This window comes from Danio rerio, chromosome 8 (genome assembly GCF_052040795.2).
Source record: "Danio rerio strain M-AB ecotype USA chromosome 8, GRCz13ab, whole genome shotgun sequence".
NCBI classification, from domain to species: domain Eukaryota; kingdom Metazoa; phylum Chordata; class Actinopteri; order Cypriniformes; family Danionidae; genus Danio; species Danio rerio.
In genome coordinates this window covers 27024819-27045348 of record NC_141028.1, presented here as the reverse complement: position 1 = coordinate 27045348, position 20530 = coordinate 27024819, and the positions used below count along the sequence as shown (strand labels likewise).

The 20530-nt window shown below is 35.5% G+C and overlaps 1 protein-coding gene across 14 annotated transcripts; it reads left to right on the top strand.

The window, feature by feature from the left end:
* The first annotated feature begins 43 nt into the window (after positions 1-43).
* nfyal (nuclear transcription factor Y, alpha, like) lies at positions 44-20274 on the top strand. Of its 14 annotated transcripts, none has more exons than XR_015497254.1 (10): positions 63-127; positions 760-848; positions 3338-3424; positions 5672-5818; positions 6596-6727; positions 7855-7957; positions 8105-8852; positions 11612-11785; positions 11875-11982; positions 19420-20274. XR_015497254.1 is itself a non-coding variant. In XM_087263815.1 (10 exons), the coding sequence occupies exons 2-10, from the start codon at positions 774-776 to the stop codon at positions 19483-19485; spliced, it is 1044 nt and encodes a 347-aa protein (XP_087119941.1). In that variant the 5' UTR covers positions 63-127; positions 760-773; the 3' UTR covers positions 19486-20274.
* The last annotated feature ends 256 nt before the right edge of the window (positions 20275-20530 follow it).

Genomic DNA, 20530 nt, shown 5'->3' with positions numbered 1-20530 from the left:
CCAAGCCTGCCCCCTTTCTTCTCTGTGTGGCTCATTTTACGCCATTTTGTCCGCACCACTGTGTTGATTGGGTTTTTGAGATCTGTAGTGGAGCCAATCAGAAGGGAACCGGACAGCCGGAGAAACGGTAAAGGGTTGCGCTTGCTCTAAGGGAAATGGTAGCTGACAACACGGATTGGTTTGTCAGTGACCAACCAAATGACTAATTCCGAAAAATGCAGAAATCAAATCAGTTAATGCGAGAGGGGAGAAAGCGCGAGACAGATGATATGCGCGCTCAGGAGCGGACGCTAAACATGAATGAGACTTTTAATAAAGCGCTTCAAAACAAAGACAGACCTGCTAATGTTTGTCAAATAAGAGCTTTTTATATTAATTACACAGCATGCTGAATTGTAGTACATTTGTTGCAGCTTAGTTTATAACAATGATCAACTGATGTTTACCAAACAAACCTTATGAGGTGGATGAAATGGCACAAATTTGTGAATCATTAAGACTTTCATGATAATCTTTTACAATCTTAAACGTGTATGTGCATCTAAAACCATCAAAGTCAGTGGGTAATATAACATTAAGTTCATAATGTTAAGCACTTTCTTCAAGGAAACATTTAGGCTCAAATACACTTGGCTTGAGGCCCAAACCTGCAGCTATTAACATATTTCTCAGAAAACTTTTAATAGAAATTTACTAGAGTTATTTATAGTCAATAATAACCTTGTGATTCTTTTATATGTGTATTTTATTACAAATTAGGTGAGGAAGAAAAGATGGAGCAATATACAGCTACAGCCAGTGGGGATCAGATAGTGGTTCAGGCTGCCAATGGGCAAATCCAACAGCAGGTAAGAGCCAATGTAAACATGTTACTGTTTAATCAGTGACTTTTACTATGGAAAATGGGGCACAATGAGTGTGTGCCCGATATGTTTTCCATTTTTATTGTATCTAATTTTAGCTTTATGCAGATGTGTATCAGGTGCAGTGGTATTTTTAAAAAGCACAAGCGGTACTTCAGGAAGTGATTTCCAATTCAAGGAAAGGACTGGGTAAATAGTGTTTGAACTAGCTTGCAAAGTCTCTCTATTTAAATGAGCATTCTCTGTTTTGAAAAAAACGCAAGGTTTAGGTGACCCAAACACACCCAGTGCATTTTGCAACACTGTGAGTCAGAAAGACAATATTTATATGTACACTATCAGTCAATTAATATCTTCAATGAAGCTCTTCTGCTCTCCAAGTCTACATTTATTTGATCAAAAATACAATAAAAACTGTAATATTATGATTGTAAATACATAGAAAGATTTAATTTATTCCCATGATTCGATAAGCCTCATTATTAGTCTTGAGTGTGATATGATCATTAAAATATATTTTTAGAACTTTACATTTATTTTTATTTAGGTTAATATAGAATTATACTAATTGATATATATTTATACTAATTTATATTAGATATATTTATACACACACAAAAAACAATATCTAATTTATGCTGCATATTGTAAACATCCGTAGTACATAGGTTACGCATTCATACTATACGAATCGGAGTGCATATCATTATACAAAAGGAGTATTTAAAATCAAAAAAGTCCCCAGTCCATTCTAAGAGCACTTTTTTTTTCGACATACAGTTCAAGTTAGAATCATTAGCCCCAATTATTATTTTTTCCCCAATTTTTGTTTAACAGAGAGATTTTCTCAGAACATTTATAAACATAACAGTTTTAGTAATTTTTCTCGTAATGCTTCTGACTGTGCACACTGTCTTTAGCAAACCCGTTGCATGGAGAGTTGTTTGCGTATGATATTGGGGTTTTAAAAATAAGGAACTCTCTCTATGTTTTTTGATATCCACATCTTGTTTGTGGTAATTCAGTCTTTAAATTTTTTTTTTATCCCATTTCATTTTTGTATATAATGTCAAGCAGTGAGGAGTGATTGTGAAGGGAGTGGGGTTTGAGGGAGAAGATGCAAAGGCACTTTAATTTTGAGAAGGAACTTTTTCTGCAAGAGAAAAAAAGGGCTGGTGCTCAAGCATCAGAAGCCCCCCTCTGCATGTACCTGTCGAGGAGTATTTGTAACTAATCAACAATTAAATTAATCTGGGTAGTGTTTATTTCTCTGTATCCATTATAATTTAGGGGGTGGATATCATTTAATCGCATTTTTATTTTTGTTGTGGATATCTCTAAATTGTACCCCAGAAATCATTTTAAAGGATGTGATGTTTATGCCGCTCCTGAGTGTCTTTTTTTCTGTTCCAAGATACATGAAACAAATGCCATATCAATATAAACTGTAGTGTCATACAACCACATCTACGTAGTCTATGTTGATTTGTGAATATATACATGTGTAATTTTGTGTACTTTATCTGCTGACATGGTGCAGGTAAATTTGCAGTACTTGGGGCTGAGCAAAAAGTTGCAGGCTGCAGTTCACCTAACAGCCACTGGTATCACTAAACAAAAGTTTTAGATTAAAAAAAAAAATGTTTTGGTTTACTCGAAAATGAGAATTCTGTTATTAATTACTCAACCTCATTTTTTTAATGCCCCAAGACATTTGTTCATTTTTGGAACACAAATTAAGATGTTTTAGATTAAATCGGAGAGCTCTCTCAGCCTCCATAGAAAGCAACTGTCCTCAGACATTACAGAAAAGGAACCGAAAACTTGGTCAAAGCTTTCCATGTGACTTTAGTGGTTTAATTATTTTCGTATGAAGCTTCAAAAACATTTTTTGTGTGCCAAATTTTTTTTGCATTTTATTAACTATAAGCAGTTTAATGCTTGTGTCTTGCCCTGCTGACTCTAATGACAATACGTTGTAGGAAGTAAATGTACACTTTGACCTGATTTGGCAGATAAGATATAGGACTGAACTAAGCTGAACTTCAACTGTGAAAACTAGACTGAAGGAGTTTGAATTTAGTAGAATTTCATCTAAGTTAAGCTGCTTTGACACAATATACATTGAAATTAAGATGAATTAAAATGTAGAAATGTTTTGACAAGGTTTTTGGTTTTCTTTGTTGACGTTTTGTGTTTTGTGAGAGTAAAAGTAGTCTTGTTTTTGTATAAAATATCTTGATTTGTGTTCTGAATATGAATATAGTCCTCAAGGGGATTAAAACCAAATGGGTGTGAGAAACTTATTACTTAAATTTTTATTTTTGGGTGAACTAACCCTTTAAGAAGCGTTTCTGAATTCTACATAGCCCCTTTACACTGTGGATATAGGAATTACAGAATCAGAGTACAATCAAATATACCTTCGTGTTAGACAATATGCGGATCAAAGTGTGATGTGGGATTGTCCACAGGCTCAGGGCACTGTAACTGCAGTACAGCTGCAAACAGAAGCACCCGTGGCTACTGCTACAGGCCAGCAAGTGCAGACGCTCCAGGTAGTTGTGTGAACTCCGACTTTCAGGCCTGTGATGTTGCATGCGTCATCATGTCACACTCTTTGTGAGATATAAGCTCATCCTAGCATGCCTTGATTTTACTTGCACTATTCTACCATGCTCATTGTTAAATGTGGCATTGAAATATCAGTGCAGGACTCGTCATGTGGAGTAACTGTGGAAATCCTAACATAAGATCACCTGCATGTTGGAACCAATTCATATCCGAGTATATCACTCTATTAGGGGTGTGAGATTAAAGCTAAAAATAATCAACTTTATTTTTGACAATGTTTGTGTTTTTGTTCTGGTACTTTGTCTGAGTTCAACCGGTCATGGATAAATACGTTGTAGCAAGTTCCCATCTTAAAGATCCTGTGAGGTACTTTGAAATGTGCAGTGTTTTAAATTCGATGTTTGACGTAATCTCAACTAAAAAGTAAAGAAAAGGCGGGACATATAATAGCTCCTCCCCTTAAAAAAACAGCCAGTTCTTGTTTTGTTTTTATCACAGCTCTGTCAGTGAGAGTGATTGACAGTTATGACACTAGCTAATAGATATCCTTAAGACTAACAGACTGAAACTAATTAATTTCATGGGATCTTTAAAGAGCGTGTCATTTAATCATTTATTCAAATGAGTCATCCTAATCACTGAGAAACAAAGCAAGTAAACTATCTTTGTTGATTGGTGAGTCATTGACTCACTCGATTGACTCAACAGCATATTGGCAAAAAGCACCTGGCAGTGTTGACAAAATCAACTCTTAATTTTTGTTGGACTATTATTAAATTAATATCATTTATTGGCTGATATTTGGGAAAACATCTCTTGATTGTGTGATGTTACTTAGCGATATCATATCTCACAAAAATAAAAACCTAAAAATTTTTTTTTTTTTCATTTCTCGAATTAAAGGGTCATATTATAACCTTATTTCCTTCGGTTTTATCTGGAAATTAATGCTTTTTGATTCTCTAAGTGTTTGTTTTTTTATTTGCCCAATGTAGTGACGTACTCTAACGTCATGTCACTCAGTGTTAAAACAGCAATTACATTGTATTGTAGATCACAAATATTGCACACCTCTAAACTGTATAGATCTGAATTAAATGCATGATTGATTGTCTTCACAGGATTCTCATTATGATCATGTTCATTTTAGAATACAAACGTGGAAATACACTGACTGGCCACTTTATTAGGTACACCTTACTAGGCTAGACCCCCCTTTGCTTTAAAAACTGCCTTTATCCATAGTGGCATAGATTCAACAAGGTACTGGAAATATTCCTCAAAGATTTTGGTCCATATTGACTTGATAGCATCACGCAATAGCTGCAGATTTGTCGGCTGCACATCCATGATGTGAATCTTGCGTTCCACCACATCCCAAAGGTGCTTTATTGAATTGAGACCTGGTGACTGTGGAGACCATTTGAGTACAGTGAACTCATTGTCATGTTCAAGAAACCAGTCTGAGATGATTCACGCTTTATGAAATGGTGCGTCATCCTGCTGGAAATAGCCAACAGAAGATGGGTACACTGTGGTCATAAAGGGATGGACATGGTCAGCAACAATACTCAGGTAGGCTGTGGTGTTGACACGAGGCTCAATTGGTACTGATGGGCCTAAAGTGTGCCAAGAAAATATTCCCCACAGCATTACACCACCAGCAGCCTGAACCATTGATACAAGACAGGACGGATCTATGCTTTCATGTTGTTAAAGCGAAATTCTGACCTGACCATCCGAATGTCACAGCAGAAATCGAGACTCGTCAGAACAGGCAACATTTTTCCGATCTTCTATTGTGCAATTTTGGTGAGCCTGTGGGAATTGTAACCTCAGTTTCTTGTTCTTAGCTCACTGGAGTGGCACCTGGTGTGGTAACTGCTGCTGTAACCCATCTGCCTCAAGGTTCAACCTGTTGTGCATTCAAAGAATGCCTAAATGCATTGAGTTGCAGCCATGTGATTTTCTGATGAGAAATTTGCATTAATGAGCAGTTGGATGGGTTTACCTAATAAAGTGGCCGGTGAGTGTATAGCTACCTCATTACCACCAGCCTGGTAACTTTCAACTATTATAGGGCCCTAAATTGAAATAATATAAGTAACTCTACAAGCTTAGCAATTAAAATGGATTTTTTTTCATATTTCAGAATGGTCCCATATTGTCTTATATTGTCTCTATTTTGCGGGTGTAAAATATCTATCACCCGTTGACTTTAAGTGTGTGTTCAGGTGCAGGGTCAGCCACTGATGGTGCAAGTGAGTGGTGGTCAACTGATCACGTCGTCAGGTCAGCCCATCATGGTGCAGGCCATGTCTGGAGCTCAGGGTCAGACCATCATGCAAGTGCCTGTATCTGGAGCTCAAGGTCTTCAGCAGGTCAGTTGTCAACACTCCTCAGTGTAAGGAAATATGCTTAACTTGATCTAAGGTCAAATCACGTCCTATGTGTTATTTAGAACTTTTTTAAAGCAGCTTTGCAAAAGAGACATGTTAATAAATGCCCATTTTATGCCTTTTGGACAAAAATCTTTCATGTTATGTACAGTAATCCAGTTGTTTGTGTATGTATGAAGTCTGCAAACATCAAAAGCGGATTACAGACATAGTCTTTGTCTGCCACAAAATATTTTAAACAGGCCTGTTATGCCTTTAATTTGACAATAATGAACAAAGCTATTACAGTAATCACAGTCACCCATCTGCTCTTTTTTGTATTTAATTGGTTTTCTTTCATTAATGTATTTGGGTGTTTTTTTCTGCATTACAGCTGTCAGTGTAGTTATATTTTAAAGGATGTGTATGTCAAAATTGTAGTACTGTATTGCATGTTGTGATCCAAATTAAAGTATATGTGAATAAATAAATAGAGGCACTTAAAAGCCTCATGTCTTTATAGCTGCATTCATCAGGGCAGAGCTGTATTTATTGACTGTTCTATTATACTTGATGGTAAAATGATCAAAAAAAAAAAAGTGATGTTATTATAAGATTATTCTCTTCATTGTTATGACATTTCATGAAACCTCTAAGATGATAATTGGTCTAGGTTTAAATGTTCTTAATATCCCTTTGGTAGTGTCATTATTAATGCACAGGTTTTTTTTAAACATTGGTGTTATTTATATTGGGTGATTGATCTCTTTGTATATGTAGATCCAGTTGGTTCAGCCTGGTCAGATTCAGTTGCAGGGTGGCCAGACGCTGCAGCTGCAGGGTCAGCAGGGTCAAGCTCAACAGATCATCATCCAGCAGCCACAGACTGCCATCACCGCCGGCCAAAACCAGGTCTCTGATAAACTATAATAAATCCTTTTTCTACTAGATTTGTTTTTAAGCGTTTTATGGATGGTTACAATTCCATTTGTAAAAAAATCCAAATAAAAATTATAAAATGAATAACACTCGTGCCGTTTTGACATTTTGCTTAACAGTTTGCACCATGCCACTGATTAACTATAAGGCAAGGCAAGTTTATTTATATAGCAGATTTCATGCACACACAGTGGCAATTCAAAGTGCTTTACATAAACAGGAATAAAAGAGACAAGTATAAGAAAATAAGACAAACAATAAAAATAATTAAAAACAGATTAAATGTGTTAAAACAGGTTATAAAAGGTGCGATCTGTCGGACGTAGCACATTGCTCTTTATTATAAAGAATTGGTTTAACTGGTATACCCCAAATTATTATATATTATGTAGTACTTTATTCAACATTTGTTATACTATAAATGTGAAGCTATTAATAATTTTATTCACAGGTGTGTTTAATTTATCTACAAATGAATCGCATTATACTTGTTTGTCTATTATTAAGCTTTTATATGTTCATGATCAGGCCCGAGCAGAGACCGTCCAAAGTGCATGTGATGTGCAGGATAAATTTTTGGAAAAGCGGGGGGGGCACGTGCCTGTTCATGATCATTCATTCAATAACTTTTTGACGGCTTAGTTCCTTTATTATTCTGGGGTCGCCACAACACAATGAACCGCCACCTTATCCAGCATATTTTGTAGGCAGCGGATGCCCTTCCTGCTGCAACCCATCACTGGGAAACATGTATACGTGCATTTACACACACTCATACACTATAGACAATTTTAGCATACCCAATTCGCCTGTACCGCATGTCTTTGGACTGTGGGGGAAACCGGAGCACCCGGAGGAACCCACACAAAAACAGGGAGAACATTACAACTCCACACAGAAATGCCAACTGGCCCAGCCGAGGCTCAAACCAGTGACCGTCTTGCTCTAAGGGGAACGTGCTACCCACTGTTCCACCTACGTTTTTTTTTTTTCTCCATTCATTCTGAGAGTGCTATGAAAATAGTACTTATGCCGGCATGGTGTTGCCAGCATCTAACATAAATCAGTAAATCAGTAAGAATGTGTGATGCATTTTGCAGGGGCAGCAGATCACAGTACAGGGACAACAGGTTGCACAAACAGCTGAAGGACAGACAATTGTGTACCAGCCTGTGAACGCTGATGGCACAGTGCTGCAGCAGGGTATTTAAATGCACACCTACACCCTCTTTACTCTCATTATACTGTAGTAAACCAGAATGAACAACACCTGAATGATCAGTAATATTTCATTTGACTAGTTCCACTCATGTTTATTCAGGTTACTTAATAGTCCTGTCACCTCCACAGGCGTGATCACCATCCCAGCAGGCACCCTGGCAGGCACTCAGATTGTCCAGGCAGCAGGAGCAGCTAACACCTCCACAACCAACAGCGGGCAGGGCACAGTCACTGTTACCCTGCCCGTATCTGGAAACATGGTGAACGCTGGGGGAATGGTCATGGTAAGACCTCCTGATGAGGTATCTAACAGTCTTAAACCGTCCCCTTCATTGGTCATCACAAGGGTGGTGGGTGCATGCTGTTAAATACAATATCACCTCAAAATCTCGCCATTTTCACATGCAGATCCAGCCTACTGAAAATAAAAGACGATGATTTAATGATTTTCTTTAGTTTTTGAGATATTTTAGGGCGTACTTACACTGTGCTATCCGAACCATGCCCAGGCCCAAGTGTTAGTGCTCTGAATTGGGCTCAGGCACGATTCAGTTTGCCGGCCTTGACCTGGTTGGGCTCAGGCGTGGTACGCTTCCTCCTACTTCCCGCAGTATGAGGACTTTATGGTTGTTTATGAGCGTCAAAAGTGGCCGATCTGTATGGCGAAATATTTGACTGCCTGGCACCACATCCCAAACGACTAAAACAATTTAACTAAAGAAATCTCCACTGTGCTGAGGGAAAGCGTTTGCTGAACACCGCATCATTGATGATGTAAGCATGCTCAGGCCCGAATCTAATGTGTGTGCGGGCCGTCGGAGGAGACGGAAGGAAGGACAAGCATGTTTCGGCCGGGTTCAAGGCAACTGTACATAGTGTGAGTACGCCCTTAGTATGATTTATTTATCGGAGTGTCTAGTTTCAAAGTGAGAAGTATCATATAAACAGTGACATTTCAGTAATTTATGGCTGTAGTACATAGTGGGTTTTAGAACTTCTGCATAAAGATGGTAAACTTCTGGTGAAATGTAATTTGATATGTCAGTTGATCAGTACTTTCAGGTTACTAGGCAGCACCAGGGCAGCACCTTTAAAAAGAGATAAAGTTAGATAAAAAAATGTGTAAAAAATAATAAAATGACAATTAGTTGAGTTTAAAGGCATTTAAATTCCTGTGAAATGCCATCTGATGCTTTATCAGCATCAATAAATTTTGTTTACAATCAGTTAAATAGTCAAAACTAGTTTTTTTTACACTTCAAAGTTAAATGGAGTTAAAGTTGATAGGTTATTTTAACTACACTGAAAGGGATAGTTCACATAAAAATGTCTCAACCAAAAATGGAACCACTCGCCCTTATGTGGTTCCAAAATTGTGCGAGTTTCGGTTCTTCTGATGAGCACAAAAGAAGATATTTTGAAGAAAGCTGAACACCTATAAAGAAATACTATGGAGGTCAGTAGTCGATTTTCAGCTTTCTTCAAAATATCTTCATTTGTGTTTAACTGAAGAAAGAAACTCGTAAAGCTTTGAAACAAGTAAAAGATGTCAGAATTTTCATTTTTGGGTTACTAATTTATTCAACTTTGCACCGTGTCGCATTGAGTTCAAAACAAAAACATAATACAGGTGTCTGATGTAAAATTACAACTTTTCATATTTTTTTTCCATGAAAGAGCAAATCTCATCTCAACAACACAAGGGTGTAAATAATGGCTATAAGTGTATGCGTAAGTATTTTAGGTCAACTATTTATTTCGTATCAAAGCATTCAGTGTAGAAAACAACAGAATGTGAGGAATCTTCCTGGAATTTGACGATTTTCTCAGAAGCATGTGGAAAGTGGCGACCTCCGTCCTCTGTGTGTTAATCTTTAGCGCTGATTCAAGTATAAGGCTGAAATCTGCCCATCGTCTTGTCCACTAATGATCCACTCGGCTATTCTGTGGGTGTCCTTCTCTCACACTAGTGTCATCATATTTCAGTCCATGTTATGTTAACTGTTACCTGACCAATCACGGGGTTGATAATTAATTTGATTTTAATGGTTGACTGAAGTTGCAAATACAGGCCATGTCCACATGTGCACAAGTATTTTAATAAATGCTTTTGTTTTTTTAAAAACCTCCGCCCATATAAGAACACAAAAATGGACCCTGATGCATGTAATAACATTTTTTTATGCTGCTATACCAAACAGGGAATTTAGAGTAAAATCAATGCAAACATGAGAACAGAGGTAGATTACTGTCCCGCGGTCGAAGAATGCGGGATACACAATGTGTTTGCTGTGAATGTTTGAAACTTGCGTCATTCGTGTCTTCAGCTGTGGTCACACTGGATTTTACGCCCCATAGACTTCCATTCATACGCATGCAAATGCAGCAGACCATAAACGCAAGATTGTGTGAAAAGTTTCGCATATTGCTGCATTGCAAAGTAGGACTGGGTGATATTGCAAAAAAAAATTACGATACCATGTTTAACAATATCATGTTTCATATTATTCGATTTCGATAATTATTGACTATTTTTAACAATACATTTACGAATATTTTTTTTTTTATTTAACCACTTTATTTTAATTAACCAACAGTACTAAGGCAAATACTTTTAATAGTCAAAAACAAAAATATTTAAACAAAATATCTGATCTTGTAATAATAAAATAAACATAATTGTTAAAGAGACTCTTGATGTTACTCTGTTAATGTTACAAAGTGTGCAGTGGTAAAGGTAGATCAACATCTGTAAGGTGTCAGTTATAATGATACAGTAAACCTCAAACTCTGTCAACAAAACAAATTAACATAATCAAATCAGAGCTTTCAAGTGAAGGAACCAACCATCATTGTTCCAATAATATGTACTGCAACATTACAAATTGTGAAGTTGAATGTCTACATTACCCCATGCTAAAAATATCTTTCAGATTGGGAGCTAGTGGCTGAAATGCACTAGAAAAGAAACCAAAAAGCCACTCTGACTACATATTTTTTATTTACAATCTCGTGTTTTTATTCTGACCTGAAGTAACAAGCATGAGTGTGTGGATTCCTTGATCATTTGCAAAAACATAAAACCCAAAACCGAAACTCCTTACCAAATTTTTTTTAATCAATTTTGACAGGTGTTCAGTCAGTAAATACCGATTTTATCGCCCAGCCCTATTGCAAAGTTCAAACTTAGTGAACTCTGACCTGCGAAATTACATTACGTGATCGCGTGAGACCAATTAAAACATGACCTCTCTGTAGAGACATTCAAAATACGGAGCAATTACTCGCTTTTTTATTGTCTAATCATCTTTTTTAGTTGTACCACTTTTTCGTGTGAACCCAGCCGTGTTGGCCAATCAGAAAGGAGAAAACAGCGAGCACACTGACGTCATGAGGCAAAAGTTCCTGTTGTAGTGTCCACGCCAACACAAAGTTTTGGAAAATCTTCACCCAGGTCGGAGTTTTCAGAAAGTTTCGGTTTCAGTCACGCGTTGCACAATTTTCGTGTGGTCAAGCAGCAAAACTGCATAGAAAAAAATGTTGTGTGATTTTTGAATACATGTGGACAGGGCCACATTTTGTGTTGCATTTCGACTGTATTAACACCATGTTCCCCTTCTTTCCCTTTCAACTTAGATGGTACCAGGCAGTGGTGCAGTGCCAGCCATCCAGCGAATCCCTCTGCCAGGTGCTGAAATGCTTGAAGAGGAGCCGCTGTATGTTAATGCCAAGCAATATCATCGCATCCTAAAGAGGCGCCAAGCTCGGGCAAAACTGGAGGCAGAGGGAAAAATCCCTAAAGAGCGAAAGGTGAGTCTTACATCTTACATCTTCCGAATGCTGTCATATGCGCATCTTGAAATAAATGATCCAGACTGACCCCACACTCCATCCTACAGAAATACCTTCATGAGTCACGACACAAACATGCCATGCAGAGGAAGCGCGGCGATGGGGGCCGGTTCTTCTCCCCGAAAGAGAAGGAAGAAATGGCCTTGGCGATGCAGGTGAGAGCGCAGGCCCGTATCAAGCAGGAAGACTTCCACAATGCCACCGAATTGGCAAATGCACATTGGCTGCCCGAACACACACCGTCCCTTGCATAAGACACTCATTGAACTCCTTAGCAGATCATTCTCATTCCTCCTCTGGTGTGACATGCTGTTCTTGGCTGCTCTTGCACGAATCACTTCCCGATTCTCTCCCTGTGCTCGTTGGCTGCTTGAGTCTGTCCCATCATGTCTCATTGCTACAACAGACTGCATGATCTGCATAATCTGCTTTTTCATGGCCTGTCTGTCTGAGTGTGGATGTCCATTTTTAAAAAGAAAAAAAGATCATCTCATCATCAGTCAGGATGAAAACACTGATATTATTGGCACGCAGCTCTTCAGGATGAAGGATTGCTAATGCCATGTGATTGGCTTAATCATGTGACTGTCAGATCTAAACATCATTATTATTAAACAGCATGGAGGTTAAAGAAAGCATGAAATTTTCAATCATGAAATCACTGAAATAGGATTTTTTTTTTACTGTTATTTTTGAGGGATCGGTTTGTAAAAGAAACGTGGTTTGTTTGAATGTATATATTTTTATTTCTTTTGTAGAACCTCTTTTGTTGTGTTGTTTGTGGATGGGTCCTGCTGCTGTGCTTTTTCTTGGTTTTCATACAGTGTCTGCACTGTTCATTTTTTGTCACATGTTGTGATTTTTATACTGAATAAACATTCTGACAAGATTCAGAGGAAAAAACTAAATTTATTACCAAAATCAACTATCATGTTTGGTGTCTGAGATTTGTTAATATATATATATATATATATATATATATATATATATATATATATGGGTCAGTGACAAAACAGGTTTGGCAAGATGGGAAATTTAAAAATCTTTTACAAAGTTGATTTAAAAGCATCCGTCAGATATTTTAAAATGTACAGATTGTATTCATGTTGATTTTATGTAATTAAAAATAACATTTACACCATTTTTTACAGACATTAAGACTGAATGCAACTGAAAATGTCAAATGGTGTAACTGCCAAAAATTGTGAAATATTAAATAATTTACTCCTCCTAGATGATATGCAAGTGTACACACTGAAATAAATACTTCATTTTAAAATACCACAATAACATTTATTGTATTCGCATTATCTCTAAATGTACATTTTAATGAGTTTTTGCAATATTCGGCCAGACACATGCTAAAAACACTTCTGGTTTCTAAATAATCTTTGACAAATTATGTAAAAAATGTTAAAAACTATTTTATTACACTAAACTAAGTGTTTTAATTTTAATTTCACATTATTTCCATGTACATAATTATATTTTTATGTAAAATACTGGTTACACCAATTGACAAAAACCAGTTACACCACCTGACAGTGTTGCTTCTACAGCCAAAGATTTTGAAATTGACAATTAAAATCAATTCAAATTAAGAATGATAGTCAACAATTTCAGTGGGATTGTCATTGACAAATGTGTTTAGAACAATGAAACCAGGTTGCTGAACGTTAATACACCAAGTAATAACATCCTTTACATTAAATGTGTGGCCCTCATCAATAGAATATTAACTAACTAAAGAAACATGTTTAACATTTAACACCTTTTCCATCACTGTTTCTTTTCAGTTGGCTTAATTAAAATAAAAATAAGTAGATGATATTAGAAAAAAATCCACTATTTTACTTTTAAGCTATTTAGAAACAATTTGCCAAACACTGTACGTAAATCACTAGTACGTAAGAACTGCTGCTTACTCGTTGTTGCCTTGGTGCTGGGATTAAAGGCCAATTTTTGTAAGCGTACACGACTGACTGACAACAAATAATTTCATGAGTGTATCCACAACTTATCCACAAACTATTTATTTTATACAGTTAACTTCAGAATTATTATTAGTCCCCCTGAGCTATTAGCTCCCCTGTTATTTTTTCCCCAATTTCGGTTTAACAGAGAGAAGATTTTTTCAACACATTTTCAACACATAATAGTTTTAATAACTCATCTCTAATAACTGATTTATTTTCTCTTTGCCATGATGACAGTAAATAATATTAGACTAGATATTCTTCAAGACACTTCTATACAGCTTAAAGTAGCATTTAAAGGCTTAATTAGGTTAACTAGGCAGGTTAGAGTAATTAGATAAGTTATTGTATATCCATGGTTTGTTCTGTAGACTATCGCGGGGAAAAAGCTTAAAAGGGCCAATAATTTTTACCTCAAAATGGCTTTTAAAAATTGCTTTTATTCTAGCCTAAATAAAACAAATAAGACTTTCTCCAGAAGAAAATTTTTTATCAGACATGCTGTAAAAAACCCCAAACAAAACTGATTTCAACTGCAATTCATTTGTTTAGCAACTTCTGACTTGTTCTTCACAACTTTTCATCATTAAAGTTCCTCCGAGTCACCTCCAGTTGTTAATAATAATAGTACAACAGCAAGCGCATCAAGTATGAAAACCTCCAAAACTTAAGGCTGTGTGCACTCAGTCTATAGAGGCTTGTCAACCTTGTTTCATTTCCCATGTTAATTTTTTCTTTTATTTAAAAAAGAAATTCCCAAGTGCTCTTTAACAGAGAGAATATTATTGTCAACACATTTCTAAACAAAATAGTTTAAATGACTAAATTCTAATAACTGATTTCTTCCGTAATCTTTGCCATGATGACAGCACATAATATTTGACTAGATAATTTGTAAGACATTAGTATTCAGCCTAAAGTGACATTTAAAAATGTAATTAGGTTAATTAGGCAAGTAAGATCTATTGGCCAAGTCATTGGGTAACTGTGGTTTGTTCTGTATTTAAGAAGGCTAACAATATTGACCTTAAAAACTGCTTAAACATTTTAAAAACTGCTTTTATTCTATCCAAACTAAAAGAAATAAGACTTTCTCAAGAAGAAAAAAAATACTTACAACATTTCAAAGGAGGGTGATACAGTGGCTAATGTGGTTAGCACAGTTGTCTCACAGCAAGAAGGTTGCTGGTTTGAGTCCAAGATGGACCAGGATGGCTTACTGTGTGGTGTTGACATGGGTTTCCTCTGGGAGCTCCAGTTTCCCCCACAGTCCAAAGACTTGCGGTATAGGTGAATTAGAAAAACTAAATTGACTGTGTATGAATGTGTGTGTTAATGAGAGAGTGTGTACATTATATTGTGTGAATATAAACATGGATTAACATAAACAAAAAAAAAACATTCATGTTGTGCAGTAAAATAATTTTATCCTATGTTTACAGAGCTTTAATAGTAAGGTTGTGGATTAAGCACCTATTTCTCAAACAAAAATAAATAAATAATCTACACTATGAACACAAATAGTAGTTTAATTTATGTCGCATTTTTGATCAGCATCATGAACTAATGATATTTGACTAAATTGACCCCTGACAGAAAGACTCCTGCTATACGAGTCAAATGGTGTAACCAGTTACACCCCTTGACATTTCAACTTAAAATGAAATTTGACAGGCATTATCAATAACATCTATGTAAGCACATGGGCTTGGTGGGAATATTTCAAATTTAACTTTTAAATATAATACTTATTTTTATAATTATGAACAATTATCAGTGCATTTCTGGGGTCTTACCATTTGACATGCATATCTAAGAATAGCTGACCATACCTTAAAAAGGTCAAAGTATCTCACATTTTAAAAAGAGTTACTAACCTTTGCATGCAGCAATTAGTCTTATCAAGAGTTCTTCTCTGTGATTCAATTTCCTGTCTAACTGTCTTGTGCACAATATTAACAAAATGGCTCAATAAATGGTGGTTACACCATCTTGACATTTCAGAAATTTGAGGTGACAGAAAAAATTCCCCAAATGAATTATAATATTTAAAACAATTGTGCTATATTTACCTTTATTTACTATTAAATATGTCTAATGTAAAATTATGCCAGACTAGCCGATACAATGTTTCATTGAGGCTTTCACATTTTTTAAACAAGGTAAACTATTTGGTACCAATTTTTTTTGGTTACACCACATTGACATTCTTGCAATAATCCCCTAAAAATTTTCTTAAAATGGATTAAAACCAAAAAATTAAACTTGGTCCTCAAAATAGAGAATGTATGCAAGTAATTTGCTTATTTATTTTGAAACTGTAACCTACTTGAATTTATTTAAAAGACATGGACACAAAAAAATGAGCGTCACGTCATTGACCCATATATATATATATATATATATATATATATATATATATATATATATACATATATATATATATATATATTGCTGTAGGATACATTAGATCAGGGGTTCCCAAACTTTTTAGCCCGTGACCCCCTAAAATATCAATGCCAGTTACTCGTGACCCCCAAATTCCTTGGAGGGGGTTATAAATATACAAACGTTGCACACATATTAATAAGCTTATATAAACATGGGCATGTTGACAACACAAAAAAGTGCACGTCATTTGTTTATTTAACTCAACTAAAGAGACTGGTGGACACAATGTTTTCAGTACAAGTCTATTCTTGGTTTAATTTTGGAGAGCGCCAGTCAGAGATCATTCTCAATGTTCAGATGTGGCCTGTATTCATTTTTTAATGTATTTGATTGCCATAAAGATGTTAAAGTTTAACCTGGTGCTATAAAATCAACCTGCTGCATCTGACGCTATTGCGGTGCTGTTAAGCTAACATAAACAAACCAATTCTGTCAGTGCAATAGCCTTGTGGTTAGCATGCCAACATATGGTACTGTAGCATGTCAGGGCGTCCCGAGTTCAAATCCTGGCTTAAGGACATTTCCCTACCGTACCCCCCTCTCTCTCTCTCTCTCTCTCTCTCTCTCCAACTTCGCTTCCTGTCTTAATACTGTCCTGTCTAATAAAGCCAAAGAGGCCAAAAATAAATCTTTAAAAAAAAAAACTAATAAAAAAAACAAACTAATCCTATGAAAAAATAGTTAAAAGGCTGATGACTTTTCATTTGCATGTTGTTTTTTTTACTAGTATTAAATACTTCTGTTTTTATTTTCTGTGGGTTATGGTTAAAATATGGTATTTCTAATAGTTTAATAAAATTTATTTGACTTTTGGAATCACCAAACGATCCCCACTTTGGGAACCATTGCATTAGTTCAGGGACGGCCTACCCTGTTCCTGGAGATCTACCTTCTTGCAGATTTCAATTGAACCCATATCAAACACACCTGCCTGTAATTATCAAGTGTTATCCTAGTTAATTTGGTTCAGGTGTGTTTGATCAGGGTTGGAGCTAAACTCTGCAGGAAGGTAGATCTCCAGGAACAGGGTTGAGTATACTTCTGTTGAGATTATCAGAAGTGACAATAAAGACTTTTACATCGTTACAAATTCCATTTAACTTTATTAAAATCACAAGTAACACACTCAAAATGTGGTTTTGAAACATTTTCATGTCGATAAAAAGTGGTCACTTTTTGCAAAACCATTTCATGTATATCATATATCCTGCACATATGGTTTTAACATCTGATTGCAAGTTTTTTTTTTTAAAATAGACAAGCGGTATTCTTTCGAACTGCATATTTCAGAATCCATATATATATTCAAGTATATTTATTTATATATTTATACAATGTAAAACATCTAATGACAAAAAGTCGAGACAACAAATATTCTTATGTTGCATTAACTTTTTTACTTTTACTTTTTGAAATTATACATTATGCATAAAAAAATTAGGGCAGCAAGATTTTTTTACAGGATGCAGTTGTGCTGCTGCTACTGCTCCAAGAGTGAGGAAAGGTATTGACAAAACCTGCATACAACAGAGATAATGAAACATGCTTTAAGAAGGAACTTCTTAGCAAAGAACCAGAAAACCCCTCTTGCAGGTCTAGACAAGAGGTGCTGGGGAAGGAGGGCTTAGGAATATCCCTAGGGTGGATAGCGCTAAGTTGAGTCACAATGGAGATGAATAGGATGAGATTTGTGAGGCCAATGACTAGAGCCAGACACAATCTGCGGACATTTTTGGCTTTTTCTGTGCAATATTTTGTAAAATAATCTGCAGATTTATGCCGAAAGATTTTGGGAATGTCATAGCTAACAATGCAATATATTAAATGTAATATATTTTTCTTTTTTACTTTTATTTAATGTTTACAATGCAAATCCAATTAGATCCACTTATTTGGTAAAAAAAAGCAAATCTCTCATTTGGTAAACAAAGTCATATCTCATAACATTTTCATATTAGTAAATATTATTACTAAAATTAATTTAAAAAATGAATAAAAATAAATTTACACATATTTACACAAGTAAATAAACACACTCAGTGATGGGCTAAAAATCAATGGATTTCAGATTCCGTTATTTCCTTCCAATGACTTATATAGAATCAATCAGCTGTAAAGAATATATATATATAAAAGTATACACACACACACACACACACACACACATACATACAGTTGAAGTCAGAATCCCTTCGGGGTTTTTTTGTCTTTTTTTCAAATATTTCCAAATGATGTTTAACAGAGCAAGGAATTTTTCACAGTATGTCTGATAATATTTTTTCTTCTGGAGAAAGTCTTATTTGTTTTATTTCATCTAGAATAAAAGCAGTTTTTAATTTTTTTAAACCCCATTTTAGGGACAAAATTATTAGCATCTTTAAGCGATATTTATTCTCAATCTACAGAACAAACCACTGTTATACAATAACTTGCCTAATTACCCTGACCTGTCTAGTTAACCTAATTAACCTAGTTAAGCCTTTAAATGTCACTTTGAGCTGTACAGAAGTGTTTTATAAAATATCTAGTAAAATATAATTTACTGTCATCATGGCCAAGATAAAATAAATCCATTATTAGAAATGAGTTATTAAAACTATTATGTTTAGAAATGTGTTGAAAAAAATCTTCCCTCCGTTAAACAGAAATTGGGGAAAAAATAAACAAGCAGTCTAATAATTCAGGGGGGCTAATAATTCTGACTTTAATTGTATGTGTGTGTGTATATATATGTATATATATATATATAGAGAGAGAGAGAGAGAGAGAGAAGAGAAAGAGACTTTTTTCAAACATGAAACCTTACTGACATCAAATTTTGAACAATATTATAAATGCCTCTCATATTATGATGCAGCTTCAGTTGTTTCTGTTACCGTATAAATGTTTTGGAATTAAAATATTTTTTCCAGAGACTCAATGGATGAAAACAGAGAGACTAACATTAAACATTTCTAAATAACACAAGTCCAAATAGCTGGCATTTCCCTGAAATCCCTGATGTGACAGCTTGGTAAACATAAACCTTTGGCTGGTTTTCTTGGTTATTCAGTGTTTTTCTTTATGGTGCCTCAACTCTCGTGTGCGTGGAAGGTGCTGAGTGAAGCATATGTGAAATCAGCACTGAGGGTAATGATTGACCTTTTTCCTCTTCACTTTCTTCAGCAGGAGCAACAGGACCAGAACCAGACAGGAGATGAGGCCGTGGCCCAGATGATCCGGGTCTCATAGCATTAAAACCACTACTGAGTTTGTACAACAAAGTGACTCAAACACAGCACTAACAGACAAACAGTAATTCGGCCTGGCCTGTTTCTCATGTCTTCCAGTGAAAGGAGGATCTCATTTGTTTTTGTGTCTTCTAATGGTCTGATATTCCTCCAGAGGACGCACATAGAAGGAGCCATTACTGTTAATGTACAGCATAATGAATTCAGCTCGCGTTTTAAAAAGCAATTAAATAGCAAAAGCGTGAATTGACCCTCAGAGAGATGTCGGATTCGTTGTTAGTAATAAGGACTCATTTACTGTGATGTTCCATAATGGTGGCAGTAGAACACATTTTGCCAATGTACTGCATGAAGACCGAGGCGGTCTGTTTGATTTTTTTACTGTTTTGGGAATTCTTGTCAGGTCTATGAACTCATAAGTGAGACGTTACTTGGAAATAATGTAGGTGTTTTCTGTAAATATACATTGTTGTGTTGTTCAGTGAATTTGTACATGTTTGGTGTGTGTGAGCACCGGGGATACAATTAAGGCAAAAGGGCAACATTTTTCAGAAATCAGCCCTGGTCTCCAAGGAAACACAGGGAACATGGGGTGTTCTTGCTTCCCAAGCTTCTGCACAGTACATGTTTCTTTCTAACATGAACTAATTTTACATTAGTGTTTTCATAAAATGATTGTTTGTATTTTGAGTGAATATTTCTGGCTCATTTATAGTTTCTTCTTATGTTCGACATTTTAGTCGTCTAATTGTATTTTGATAAAAAAGTGTGTGCTGAAAACATTGCCACAGATCTTGTTTTGAGAACTTGTCTTTATTATTGTAACCTGTGTGAAGGCAAGAAGGCTAAAAATGATCCTAATTCAAACAGTTTAATCCACTTTGCTACGATTGAAATAAGATATTTTAAGGTAGTGCTCCTAACCTGGGGTCTAGGGTTCAAGAAGATAACTATTTATATAAATGTTATTGCATTTACCTATATATATATATATATATATATATATATATATATATATATATATATATATATATATATATATATAT